The 14,540-nt window shown below is 45.6% G+C and overlaps 1 protein-coding gene across 2 annotated transcripts in view; it reads left to right on the plus strand.

Moving 5' to 3' along the window:
- The first annotated feature begins 12,407 nt into the window (after positions 1-12,407).
- The window catches only part of DOCK5 (dedicator of cytokinesis 5), a 233,633-nt gene continuing 231,500 nt past the window's right edge, over positions 12,408-14,540 (plus strand). The window contains exon 1 of one of the 2 annotated variants that reach the window (XM_025394593.1): positions 12,408-12,630. In XM_025394593.1, coding sequence (XP_025250378.1) covers positions 12,588-12,630 — 43 coding nt within the window. In that variant the 5' untranslated portion in view covers positions 12,408-12,587. The remainder of the gene's footprint in view (positions 12,631-14,540) is intronic. The other variant, XM_025394592.1, reaches the window with a different exon arrangement.

Genomic DNA, 14,540 nt, shown 5'->3' on the forward strand with positions numbered 1-14,540 from the left:
AAAAAAAAAAAAAAAAAAAAAAAAAAAAAAAAGAGTGAACGCAATCAATAGGGGGAAGATGCTCTCTGTGCAAAATATATTTGTGCAAACACCACCACTAAAGTCTCCATTGCAACCAGACTTCTGTGGTTAGTGCAGAAAGGGTGATGTTGACAGAGACTGCAACACCATCCCAACCACAGGGGCAGGGCTGTCAGCTTCCACTGGGCTGGGAGGTAAACTGTGAGGTCCTGCAAATGCCTTTTATGGGGGCCTTGGCATCTGCCTTGCTGGAAGGGTTCAGAATGACATCATGTAACCCACTGCAAAGGCTGATGCCACCCAGAGAGTGCCACATTGACGAGCAAAAGAACAACAATTGGGTTGACCTGTTCAAACTTTTCCATAACAAATTAAGTTATTTACAGGTTAGAGTCTCTTCTGTGTTTAAAGATGAATAAATTCAGAGAGGAAAACAGAATTTGCAGAATTAAAATATCATACATTACAATAGTAGCAAATTAGTAAATTTAATGAATCACGTTAGTATAATATCTATCTAGCCTGTGAAGTTCCTTTACATGTACTTCAAAACAAGAGAAAAAAGTTAAACATGATAAGATTCTGATTTATTCAGCCAGGAACAGTGGCTCATGCCTGTAGTCCTTGTGCTTTGAGAGGCCAAGGTTAGGGGATTGCTTGAGGCCAGAAGTTCAAGGTTGCAGTGAACTATTACCATGCCACTGCACTGCAGCCTGGGAGACAGAATAACACCCCATCTCTACAAAAAAATTAAAAAATAATTAGCTGGACATAGTGCCTCTTGCCTAAAGTCCAAGCTACTTGGGAAACTGAGGTGGGAGGGCCGCTTGAGCCTGGGAGGTCAAGGCTGCAGTGAGCTATGATTGTGCCACTGCATGGCAGCCTGGGCAACAGAGCGAGATCCTGTGTCAAAAACAAAAAATTGAATTCTGATCTAACCAAAAATATTCACTGTTGATTCTACTAGTTAATTATGTCATCAGCAAATATTGATAATTAATGTCTCTTATTTCCTTGCATGGAATAGAGCAACCTCTGCATATTGCTCTCACTATGGTGTGATAGGACCTTCTTTTCTTATTTCTGATTAATAGGAATTCATGGCAATTCACGTTTAAGTGTAGTGCTAGCTGCTTGTTTCTATTAATAATATATACTCTATCATGTTGAGGAGGTATAGCCTATTCTTAGTTTACTAAGGGTTTTGATCAAGAATGAGTGTTTTCAAATCCCTTTTACATATCGATCCAGATAATCATTTGGTTTTTCTCTACTGACCTTTTGATGAAATAAATTCTATTGATAAGTTTCCTATTATTGAACTGCTCTTGTACTTTAAAAATAAAACTTATAGCTGGGCGCCATGGCTAATGCCTGTAATCCCAACACTTTGGGAGGCGGAGGAGGGCAGATCACCTGAGGTCAGGAGTTTGAGACCAACCTGGCCAACATGGTGAAACCCTGTTTTTACTAAAAATACAAAAATTAGCCAGGCATGATGGCAGGCACCTGTAATCCCAGTTAGTGGAGAGGCTGAGGCAGGAGAATCACTTGAACCCGGGAAGCGGAGGTTGCAGTGGAGGTTGCAATGAGCCGAGATGGTACCACTGCACTCCAGCCTGGGCAACAGAGTGAGACTCCATATAAAAAAAAATAAATAAATAAAATGTATTTAGTCATCCTGTATCATTTTTTTCATGCAGAACAATATGAGATTCACTAATATTTTCTTTAGTTTTGCATCTCTGTTTATAGTTGAATTTGTATTATATTTATACAAATACATGTTTCTATTTATATTTTTGGCTCCATAGTTTAGCAGGCTTTACTGCCAGGGTTAGGCTAGTTTCATAAAACAAACTTTTTTTTTCCTTTTCTTTTGAGTCAGAGTCTCACTTCATTACCCAAGCTGGAGTGTAGTGATGTGATGTTGTCTCACCGCAACCTCTGCCTCCTGGGTTCAAGTGATTCTCGTGCCTCAGCCTCCCAAGTAGCTGGAATTACAAGCGCATGCCACCACACCCAGCTAATTTTTTTGTATTTTCAGCAGAAACAGGGTTTTGCTACGTTGTCCATGCTGGTCTTGAACTCCTGACCTAAAATGAGCCACCCATCTCGGCCTCCCAAAGTGCTGGGATTACAGGCGTGAGTCACCACACCTGTCCTCACTCTATCATTTTCTACAGAACAGTTTATATTACATTCAGCTGACCTGTTCCCTGAATGTACAAAACTATTTGCCTTTATAGCTAGGCCTGCCACATTTTTTAGCTGTAATATTTTGACCACACTTTCGATTTCTTCTATGCTGTTTGGTTGGCTCAGGTTTTCTATTTCTTGGCTCAATTTTGTTTATTTACATTTTCCTAATGAGTTCTGTTTTCACTGTGATCTTTACAATGTATTATATAAGAACTACAATGCACATCCTAGTCTTACGTAAGTGGCTTTTCTATGGTCCCATACCCTTTTACTTCATTATATCTATTTGTGTTTTTCTTTTATTCTTGACTAGATTCCCTAAAAGTATATTCATTTTATTGCTATGTTTCTACTTAAAACGCTTACAGAATATTAAGTAAAATACATGGCCATTTGAATTCTCCTATTTTTCACATTCTAGGAAAACGTAGGTGGAATTTCCTGTCTTCAAATAATACACCATCCTGAAGAATTTTAACATGCGTACCCAGGCAACACATCACAACAACAATTTTACAAGTAAGAAGACTGTGTTCAAGAGAGACCTTTTTGGCAATTCACAGGACAAATAAAAATGCAACTTCCAGGGCCAGCGTTTGCCCAGCTCTTGCTGTGTGGGCCAATCCAAAGTTAATAAGGACAGACATTAATCACTGGATCATTTCTAAATGGAAATCATTTCCTCATCCAGGAAGAATCTAAATGAGTTTTCTCTCCTCTTATGAGACTTTTTGCATATGTGGTATAAGTCATTCAGGGGAACAAACCCTGAGGCATAATTTCAGGGGAGGGAAGGGCTTAAGTTAGAACTTGATGCCACAGTACATGACTAAGAAACTATGTAAGTAATGAACCCTAGGGCCTTGTCCTCCTGATTCAGCCAAGCCAGGTAATTGCTGCAAAGTATTTAAAGATTCCTTGTTATTTTGAAAGAAGTGAGTTCAGAAATATTGCTCAAACATGACACAGACAACCCTGGGATGAAGCTACACTTTGAGATTGGAGATTATACCAAAAAAAAAAAAAACAGAACAAAACCCCAAAATCCCAAACTGTAATAGCGTAGCCTACCTTTTAATATTAAAGATTTGTAGTTTGGCTATTATGAGTATTGTAATCACATAGTTGCTTAATTAAAACACTGCCTTTCAAAATATCTATTAAGAAATTCAAAATGTGGCCGTCCAAATGAACGTTCTCTAACACTTTAAGTCACTTTTATTGGTGCTATAACAATTCTACACTAAATGTAGTTTCTCCCAGGAGGGTAAAGATTGACATTCAAAAACATGAATTCTGAGGACAAGGACCAATTAGAGAACAAATAGCAGTCCCAATCTCAGTGAGCTAATGAACACGAAAGTGTTTAGGAACATTATTCATCTGGAGCTGGTTCTACAATTTCATCACCCCCACCTCCCTTTCAAGCCTCCTTCAGGTATTTCTGGAAGATCTCAGGGTGTATATCTGAGTATTCACAAATCAACTGGGCTATTTTGGTTTTTTCTGCTATGACCTTCACCAGGTGGTATCACCAGTATCTACTTGGTCTTGCAAATATTTTAATAGATATTGTCATGCCTCCTTCTAGCACCTTTATCTCAGGCAGGCCCCATGTCATTTCCACTGGGATATCCATGAGAATGCCACCCCCTCCCCCGTAGAAGCCTGCTTGTTCAGTGGGTACCAAAGCATTGTTTGTGCGCTGCTGTCTTACCAGGGGTTAGTAAATTTTTTATTTTTTATTTTTTTTTATTTTTTATTTTTGAGATAGAGTCTTACTCTGTTGCCCAGCCTGGAGTGCAGTGGTACAATCTTCCCTCACTGCAACCTCCATCTCCTGTGTTCAAGTGATTCTCCTGCCTCAGCCTCCCAAGTAGCTGGAACTACAGGCGTGTGCCACCACGCCCTGCTAATTTTTGTATTTTTAGTAGAGACGAGGTTTCACCATGTTGGCAGGCTGGTCTCAAACTCCTGACCTCTAGTAATCCTCCTGCCTCAGTCTCCCAAAGTGCTGGGATTACAGGCGTGAGCCATTGCGATGAGCCAAGTTCTCTATTTATAGTTCTTATCATTGGAAATAGAGTTCAAAGGGCCAGGCCAGTAGACAATTCCTCAACACAGATATTCACTGCTTTCAGAAGTGCCCCCATCCTCTGATTTCTATGGCAACTTTTACTAGTGGAGGCCTTCTCTTCCCAAGACTTCTCTTCCAAGGGCTTCTCACAAATCCTTATGCAAACAGACTTCCAGTGGGAAAGTACCACCACACGCTTCCTTAGTTATGCTGCTCCTTCTGGAGGCCCCCAGCCTTCCCACCCACCGAAAGGGATGACAGTCATAGTGTAGAGCAGGGATTGGCAAACTAAGGCCCAAGGGCCAACTGTGCCTCACCACCTGTTCCTGTGCAGCCTGTAAGATAAAGATAAGATAAATATAAGATTTTTTTTTTTTTTTTGAGACAGAGTCTTGCTCTGTCACCAGGCTGGAGTGCAATGATGCAACCTCTGCTCACTGCAACCTCTGCCTCCCGGGTTCAAGCCATTCTCCTGCCTCAGCCTCCTGAGTAGCTGGGATGACAGGCACGCGCCACTACACGCAGCTAATTTTTGTATTTTTAGTAGAGACGGGGTTTCACCACATTGGCCAGAATGGTCTCCATCTCCTGACCTCGTGATCCGCCTGCCTCAGCCTCCCAAAGTGCTGGCATTATAGGCGTGAGCCACCGCACCTGGCCAAGATAAGAATGTTCACTACATTTTCACATGAGACAGAAAAGAATCAAAAGAAGGATAAACAATGATATCTCTTCCCCTTCTCCTTCCCCTTCCCCTTTCCCTTTCCCTTCCCTTCCCTTCCCTTTCCTTTTTTTAAGATAAGGTCTCACTCTTATTGCCCAGGCTGGAGTGCAGTGGCACAACAATAACAGCTCACTACAACATCGACCTCCCCAGGCTCAAGTGATCCTTTCACCTCAGCCTCTTGAGTAGCTCGAACAACATGTATGTGCCAACACACGTCTAATTTTTGTGATTTTTGTAGTGACAGGATATCTTCATGTTGCCCAGGCTGGTCTTGAACTCCTGGACTTAAGCAATCTGCCCACTTCGGCCACTCAAACTGCTGGGATTACAGGGGTGAGTCACTGCACCTGGCCAGAATCATATTTCATGTGCATAAAAACTACACGAAATTCAAATTTCTTATCTACTGTGAAAACCTTAGCCAAATTAAATTTAGCATAGTTTAATTGAGCAAAGAACAACTTGAGAATCAGGCAGCCTCCGGAGCCAGGGTAGGCTCAGCAACTCCAGTGCAGCCACATGGTGGAAGACAGAAGAAGGAAAGTGATGTACAGAAAACGGAAGTGAGGGACAGAAACAGGCGGATTGGTTACAGCTCAGCATCTCGGCGTTTACCTTATTTGAAGACAGTTTGAACAATTTGCCCCCTTTGATTCGCCAAAACTCAGTGATTGGCACAAGAGTAGGTTTTGGTCTGTTTACACTTCCATTGAGGTTACAGTTCACTATGTACACAGAAATCTTTAGGCTGAACTTAAAATATGTAAGGAGGCAGGTTTAGGCTAAACTTGATCTAACACAACTAATGAAGTTTTACCGGGACATGACCACACTCAATTCATTGTACATATTGCTTATAGAGGCTTTCCTGCTATAACTGCAGAACTGAATGGTTGCAGCAAGGCCATATGGCCTGTAAAGCCTGAGAACTATACATAGTGGGGCCTTTATAGCAAAAGCTTGCCGACCTCTGCTTTAGAGTGTGGACCCTGGAGTCAGTCTGTCTGGGTCTGGATTTTGTTTTGCCACTAATTAATTATGTAGGTAATTTCTTTACATCTCCGAAGCCACATTTGTGAGGTAGGAATGACCAGAGAGTTATATTTACCTCATTAGGTTGTATGGGGATTAAACAAGGTGATTTAGAGCCAGTACTCATTACTTCATATGCAGTTATTATTGTTACTTTACAGTTGGTGGCTGTGAACAATAAAATCGTTCCAGTATTAAATACAAGTTCTGGATTAAATGTTTGTTTTCTTAACTGATCACAAATAGGAAGAAACATCTGCTGAATGTGACAGTCATCTAAACAGGATAGTCACAGTGTCCGTGTGACCAAGGAACCGAGGAGTGAAACTTCACTCTTGTCACAAAAAAATGATCAGATTTAGGCAAATAACTTCCTGCTCTTGCTACATAGCCCAGAGATTTCGGCAATCAAGTATTTTTCTTTATTGTATCAAGTATATTTCTTTATTTATCAAGTATATTTCTATATTGCTTTGAAGAAGGTTGAATAAAATCTTTCATTTATTCATGTTCTTCTATGGTCATTTTCCCTGTAAATCTATGACTTTCTATAGTTACAATCATTTTGCAGCATAGACAATCTAATTATTTTCATTTACGCTTACATAATACATTTTCCACATTTCTTCTAAGTTTTCATCATCTCTCTCTCTTTTTTTTTTTTTTTTTGGCAGGGGGAACAGGGTCTTACTGTGTCACCTAGGCTGGAGTGCAATGGTGCCACATCAGCTCACTGTAACCTCCACCTCCTGGGCTCAAGCGATCCTCCTACGTCAGCTTTCTGAGTAGCTGATACTACAGACACACACCACCACACCCTTGTATTTTTTGTATTTTTTTTTTGAAACAGGGTTTCGCCATGTTGCCCAGCCTGGTCTCGAACTCCTGGGGTCAAGTGATCTGCCCACCTTGGCCTCCCAAAGTGCTGAGATTACAGGCGTGAGCCACTGCATCCAGCCCACCCTCTCTTATTTTAAACAGTCTTATGAATATTAATTTTTCAATGCATATAGGAATCAAGACATATGGTAAATAAACATAGTTTTTAAAAAAAATCAGGTAGTTTGATTTTATCTCACCTAAATATGGATCTAGTTTTCAACAAACTAATGCCTTCTTACTGCTCACATCATCAACCTCTCCCAACAGTGGAATCAGCTCATTTAGACACAGCAAAGAACATTCCAGAAACAAAACTAGAAGATAAAGAATTTTGCCATGTTCATGAAAAGGGTAAATCATAAGTATAAATCTCCTTGTGACAGGGATGAGGAGATAACAGCACTGGAGCCCTGAGCATTTTCTTCCCATTCATCAGAGAAGCCAGACCCCCACAGCCACATGGCAGAGCCTGTGCAGACTCAGGGATGCTCACAACCTAAGTCACTTGTAGAGTGGAGAGTGAATAATGATGCTGGAATCCCTGGGGCCTATGAAAAGTTACTTCTGGGACTAGAGTGATTGATGTTTACTTTGTCCTGCTAAGCTCCTAGGTCGCAGAATTACAATGTATCACCTACTCCTGGCTTACCTAGAACCATCCTTAGGAGCCTGCAAAGCACTGCTTAGAACCAATTACATTATTTTTATTATTATCATTTTTTTGGTAGTTCCACTAGCCACTCACTCATATAGGATCAAAGAATAATCTTCCTTTATCTAGAGAGACAGAAAAAAAAGACACTTTAAACGAATCCACAGCATCTCACAGAGAAGCCATCAGATCAGCCTGATTTGACAAAAATAAACCTGGTAATCAACAGGGAAGATGAGGCTCTTGCCAGTTCTCTTCACATCCTGTCCATTTATTCTCTAAGGCATTGTAACGGATAGTCACAATACTCCTGTCAAACTAACCCTCAAAGTCACTTACCCTCATTTCTTTCTCCATGGCTCCTTCAAGCAGAGCCTGAGTGTCTGTGCGTGCATAAGTGTGTTTGTATTTGTGTGGGTTTTAGAGTTTGAAGATCTCTGGTCGTGGAATATGCTTAATGTTTCTTCTGAAAAGATAACAGAGGAAAAAGAAAAGGATATTTCTGGGCATCATGCTGTCGTTCCACCTACCTGTCTGGTTGACTGTCTAATTTTAAGCCTCATTCTAATAAAAGACTTTGAAAAGCTCTGCTTTTATGATTTAAAAGGACATTCAAACTGGGATTTAGCCATCTGATATAGCAAAGTGAGTGGATTTCAGTTTTCAGAAGGAAATGATAAACATACTGAAAGCTGTAATTAAAATTTTCCATTTTCCTCCAACTCTCTTAAAGCAACTGTCAAATTTGAAATCCCTGGCTCCCAAATTCAAGGATCTAGTTTTGGAAGAAGACTTCAATGCAAGAGTGGGATGAGGCAGTTGAAATCTCTTTGGTAGAAACCCAGTTCCACTGGATAATAGCATTAACATTCTGATGTATATTGCATTTGAAATATACCTGTGTTCAGAGAACAGAGGTCATCCAATTTCCCTAAGCACAGAGAATCCATGTAACTTTGAGAAGACCTGAGTCCACAACAGGCAGGTCATATAATTCAGTGCAGAGCGCTTTAGCTCTTAAGGGGCCACATGGAGCAGTTGCTGAGGAAGGCATGAAGAAGTGGGTCCTAAAGAAATATTGAAAGGAAAACTTTGATACAGAGCAACTGGGACAGGAAAGGGTGAGGACAAGATAGATATCAATGGTGACCAAGACAATGGCAACTCTATTCCCCAGTTGTTCAAGCCCCAAACCTTAGAGTCATTCTTTTTGTTTTGAATCAATATTTGTTTAGAGACAGGGTCTTGCTATGTTGTCCATGCTGAAATGCAGTGGCAATTCACAGGTGCCATCCCTTTATTGATCAGAAAGGGAGCTCAAGAGAAGATGCCACCTGGAGCCCAAGGCAATTCAAATGTGAAGTCCTGGCTATGGGATCTTTGAAAAGACAAGGATGCATCTAGTCGCTTTCTACACAGGGATGCTCTCTGGGCTGCTGGCTGGTTGGAAAAGGGAGGTCTTGGGATGGATGTTCCCCCTGGATATGTGGGCCTGAATTTCTTCAGCTAAGGAGGAGTACCGAAGTTTTGGGATACAGGGCTTTCCAAATAATTGACTTGGACCAGTTCACCCCTCCTTAGGCAACCTGGTGGTCGCCTGCTCCCAGGATGTCCCTATATTGATGTGGAACTTAGTGCAGACACCTGATCGGCATAGCTCACTACAGCCTGGAACTCCTGGGCTCAAGCAATCCTCTTGCCTCAGCCTCCCGAGCAGCTGGGACTACAGGCACATGCGACCTAGCTGGCTTTAGCGTCATTCTTGACCCAGGTTGTATCTCACATGCAGGGACAAGAACCAAGGTGTGTGGGGCCTGAAGTGTGTATGATAGGGGTAGGGCTCTTAAAAAAAAAAAAGAAAGAAAAATACAAGCTTATCTCTTTCTGGTGGAAAACTTCCCAAAAAAGATTGAAGCACACCAAGAACATCAGAAGCCTCATCGTAGAAAATCGCCCCGCCATTCATGTGGCCCTTCTATTGGTTCTTTTTCATGCTGTGATGCAATCATAGCTCACTGCTAGCCTTGACCTCCTGGGCTCAAGCAATCCTCCCACCTCAGTCTCCTAAGTAGATAGGGCCACAGGCACAGCCACCATGCCCAGGATATATATATAGTAGAGGAAGGTCTCACTATGTTGTCCAGGCTGATTTTCAACTCCTGACCTTAAGCAATCCTCCCACCTCAGCCTCCCCAACTGCTGGGATTACAGGTGTGAGCCACCGCATCTGGCCAGGTTCTATTTTCACATATATTAAGAACCCAACTTCTTTTTCACCTCCACCCCAAACCTCCTGGTCCCAACTACCTTCATGTCTTGCCTGAATGACTGAAATAGCCACCCACGTCCATCCATGTGGGCCTCCCTTGCCCCTTTACAATGGATTCATACCACAGCAAATAAGTGCAATATGTCCCAGGTTGGCTCAAAGCCCTCCAAACCTCTCTTGTAGCAGTAATACATAAAGTTCATATTCCTGTCAGGGTTCTGTTCTATCTGGCACCCCTCTGCCTCTTAGACCAAGCTTCCTCTCACCTCTTACTCAGCTCCCACTACCCAGGATCCCTGGCTGACTTGGGAACCTGCCAAACCAGCTTGGTGTTCTTTGCCTTTGCTGCTCCTCTTTTCCAGAACACTTTCTCCTGGAATCTTTGCTTCCTTCAGGTCTACACCTCAACCTCAGCTTAGCAGAGCTGCATTGCCAGAGCACTCCATACAAACAGCATCACCCTACATGCCCTATCCTCCTTGCTTTGGAATTTTCTCTAATGTTTACCCTCATTTGGTGTACATTTCTTTATTGTCTTACTCTCCTCATCTAGACTAGAAGCTCTGTGAAGGGACACATTTTACTGTATTCACCGCTGCACCCTCATTCTTAGAGAGATGCCTGGCATTTAATTACACATTAATGTGTAGGCATTTAATATGTGTGTGAAGAAGGAAGAAGAAATTACCTAACCTGGGAAATTAGAATCATGATATACTAATGGAGGAAGATAAATTATTTTGGGGAAGATGGTGGAACTCTTTCTGGATGTCAAGTCTAAAGTGACAGAGGAATTTCTTAAATTATTGTTAAACATGGTGAATAAATACCTATTGGTTGATGGAGAAAAAAAAGCCAGCTCTAGTAGTTACCCACCGTGAATAGGACTTCAAAAAAAATTCAGACCTGGTTTTGCAAAAAACCACCAAAGTTAAAATGCACCAATTCTCCAATGAAACTTTACTATCTTGTTATCTCGTTTGCCTATCTATCTTTACTGTCTTTTTTTTTTTTTTCTTCTTCTTCTTTTCTTTCTTTCTTTTTTTTTTTTAGACGGAGTTTTGCCCTGTTGCCCAGGCTGGAGTGCAGTGGCCTGATCTTGGCTCACTTGTAGTCTCTGCCTCCCGGGTTCCAGCGATTCTCCTGCCTCAGCCTCCTGGGTAGCTGGGATTACAGGAGCACACCACCACGTCCGGCTAACTTTTGTATTTTAGTAGAGAAGGGGTTTCACCATGTTGGCCAGGCTGGTCTGGAACTCCTGACTTCAGGTGATCCGCTCGCCTCGGCCTCCCAAAGTGCTGAGATTACAGGCGTGAGCCACCGCGCCCGGTCAACTACCTGTCTTTACTACATGTTAATCTTCCTTTCTTTTACGTTCCTAAAAAGCCTGAAAACCTTCACAGACTGCAAAGAGGATATAATTTCTCTCTAGAGGCGTCTTCTTCGACGGTGAACGTAATTAAGCTGGTCATTTACTCCGCTTGCAATGTTACTTCTCAGTACAAGGTAGCGAGAAACCCCTGGATCTTCATTCTCCAGGTCTCTCCAGGAAGAAATGAATTTCAAGAGGGAGCTCCAGAGAGGGCGCCACCTGGAGCCCAAGGCGGTTCAAATGCGCAGCCCCATTGGGATCTTCGTCAAGAAAATGCAGTCGTTGACGGAGAAAAGACGGGGATGCGCCTTGTCCCCTTTCCGCGGGGATGCTCTCTGGGCTGCTGGCTGGTTGAGAAAGGGAGGTCTGGGGGTGGACTTTTCCCCTGTGCATGAGGGTCTAAGTTTCTTCAGCTTAGGGTTGGGGGGTCCCCGGAGTTTGGGGACTTTCAAATTAGGGCTTTCTAAACAATTTCTCTGCAGAGGATCCCCTAGCAAACGATCTGATACTTCTGAGGAGCCCGCCTCCCTTGCACCAGCTCTCTGGTGATAGAAGTTCTGCTTTCCAGGCTCTAATTGGTGGCCCCAGGAGATCCAGTATGTCCCGGGTACGGCTTCCCGCGCTTGCGGCGAGGGTTCAAGCTCCAGGGGGTAAAGGCAGAAGTCAACTGCTCATTCATTCAACAAATATTTATTGCGCGCCCGCTTAGTGCCAGGCACCGGAGGCGCCCCGGGGCAAGAAACCTCTCTTGCTGATCCCTTTCCGCTCCCCAAGCGTCCGGCGCGCGCCGTGGGAGCGCAGCCCGCATCCCTCGCCCACCGGCCGCCCGGCCTGGGTGTGCCCGGCGCTTCCAGCGCAATCCTCGGTCGGGAGCCGGACCGCAGGGACCCGGCCTCCGGGGTATCAGCCGGGTGGGGAGGGCAGGGGAAAGGCAAAGCGCCGCCAGCGCTAAAGTCCCGCCGGCCCGGGAAGCCGCTCCTGGGAAGCGCGCGAGGCGGAGCCGCAGTCGGTCCCCGCCCGGCAGAGCGCAGAAAGCGGCGCGGGCGGGAGAGGCCGGGCGCCCGCGGCTCGGAGGCGGCCCCGGCGGGCGGAGGGCGCGGCCGGCGGGAGGGGCCGGGGCGGCGCCGGGAGGGGCGCGCAAGGCTGCGCTGCAGCCGGGCCCAGCAGGTGACCGCGGGCGGCGCGGGCACGGGCGCGGGCGGCGCGGCGGGGAGGCGTCCAGCGCAGTCCAGCGAAGTTTGGCGGAACATGGCGGAAGCGCCCGGGGCACGCAGGAGCGCGGCGCGGCGGCGGCCGGAGCCGGAGGAGCTGTAGCAGCCTTAGTCGCCGCCGCCGCGGGGCGAGGTCGCCGCCATGGCCCGCTGGATCCCGACCAAGAGGCAGAAGTACGGGGTTGGTGAGTGCGCGCCCCACCTGGTCCCTGCCCGGCCCACGCGGCCAAGTTCGCGGACAGCGGCCCTGCCAGGTTTGCCCAGAGCCCGGCGGAGGACCCCGGCCGGGGGCTCGGCCCGGCTGCGCAGCTCTGGGATTCGGGGGCGGTCGGAGCCCTCACCAGGGAGCGCCGATGGGGAAGTCGCCCAGGGTTTGGGGACGCCGAGTGCTTCCAAGTGCAGTTGAGCTTCGGGACAGTAATCCCGCTCTTGCATCCCAAGCTCCGGCACTTCACACTGGAGAAATGTCAATGCGAGGGGGCGCGCCTGCTGCTGTTTTGGGGCCGCGGCTGTGTGGCTCGCCCCCGTGCGCCCAGCGTGGGTTTCACCCGGGAGTAGGTGGCCCCCCGGGTCGGCACATGGGCTGGTGCTCGTGGTCCCAGTGCTTTCTGGCCCCACTTTCGTAGGTTCTTCTCAGACGCCCCTTAAGTGAGGAGTTGAGGGTGGAGAGCCGCCCTGCCCCCTTTCCTCCAGACCCTGGGATCTTGATGACAGTTGTGAACTGGATGGAAACTAGAGTCGTGGTGTGGAAGTGATGGAAGGGACAGGAAGTTGTGGCACGGGAAGGGGGTGGCTGGCCCCTGGGGCTGTTTGTGCGCACTCATCTCCTAACGGAGCCTGGCTGGAGAGGGTGTAAGGCTGCCTTCCGGATCCTGAGTTTTATCCTGGAGACGAGAAGAGGACATTTTTATTAAGGAAACGGTGCCAGACCCCGTGCTGGGCACTTGGCATCACGAACAGCGGTGCTGGAGAGCCCCGGGTTGTGCGCAGGGGTTGCTGGTGGTGGTGCTTTGGATCCGAAACAATGAATGTGCGGGGGTTTTGACCCAGGTGGAAAGTCAGGCTCCTTTGGCTTTTTATCAAGGATTGAGGTTATTGAGGGCCTGTGGGAAGACTTCTGCCCTGAGCGGGGTGATTACAATGGCCGTTAGACCTGGGGTGATTCCCTACAATAAACACAGCTGAGTGTGTTGCGAATTTTATCACTTCCTCTCAGGTCCATTCATTTGGCCTGTTTGTAATTTTTTTTTTTTTTTTTTTTTTTTGAGACGGAGTCTCGCTCTGTCGCCCAGGCTGGAGTGCAGTGGCCGGATCTCAGCTCACTGCAAGCTCCGCCTCCCGGGTTCACGCCATTCTTTGACTTTACTCCCTTACTGAGGTCCTGTTTTTCCTCACCTCACTGGTTAGTGAAGTGCAGTCTCAATTAAGAGCTACTCAGCGTGCCTAGGGGCTTTTCAACTCTGTGGCCAGGAGTCAGGGGTTTTTTGTTGTTGTTTGTTTTGTTTTTTAACAGTCTCATAATTACTACATTATTCTTAGGTGGATCCTTTATATATTTTTCTTTGTTTTCCCTCAGTTCAAAAAGCATTCTTTTTTGCTCTTAAGTTGCTTTTAGAATCTTAGTCTCTCCCTTAGCTGCACCTCAGGAAAGGGCTCTTTTTTTTTTTTTTTTTTTTTTTTTGGTTGGTTTGTTTTTGAGAAGGACTGACTGACGAGGGAGTCTCACTCTATTGCCCAGGCTGGAGTGTAGTGGCGCAATCTCGGCTCACTGCAACCTCTGCCTCTGGGTTCCAGCAATTCTCCTGTCTCACCCCCCGCCCCCCGCCCCGAGTAGCTGGGATTACAGGCTTGCATCACCACACCTGGCTAATTTTGTATTTTTAGCAGAAACCGGGTTTAGCTCTGTGGGCCAGGCTGATCTCAAACTCCTGACCTCAGGTGATCCGCCTGCCTCGGCCTCCCAAAGTGTTGGGATTACAGGCGTGAGACACCTCACCCGGCCCCTAGATGAAAGCATATTTAACAATGCCTAATAACTATGGCAATGTTATCAAATCTAATTTTAACAGGATTAAAAGCCCTTTTCAAAACTGTT

This window comes from Theropithecus gelada, chromosome 8 (assembly GCF_003255815.1).
Source record: "Theropithecus gelada isolate Dixy chromosome 8, Tgel_1.0, whole genome shotgun sequence".
Classification (NCBI taxonomy): Eukaryota; Metazoa; Chordata; class Mammalia; order Primates; family Cercopithecidae; genus Theropithecus; species Theropithecus gelada.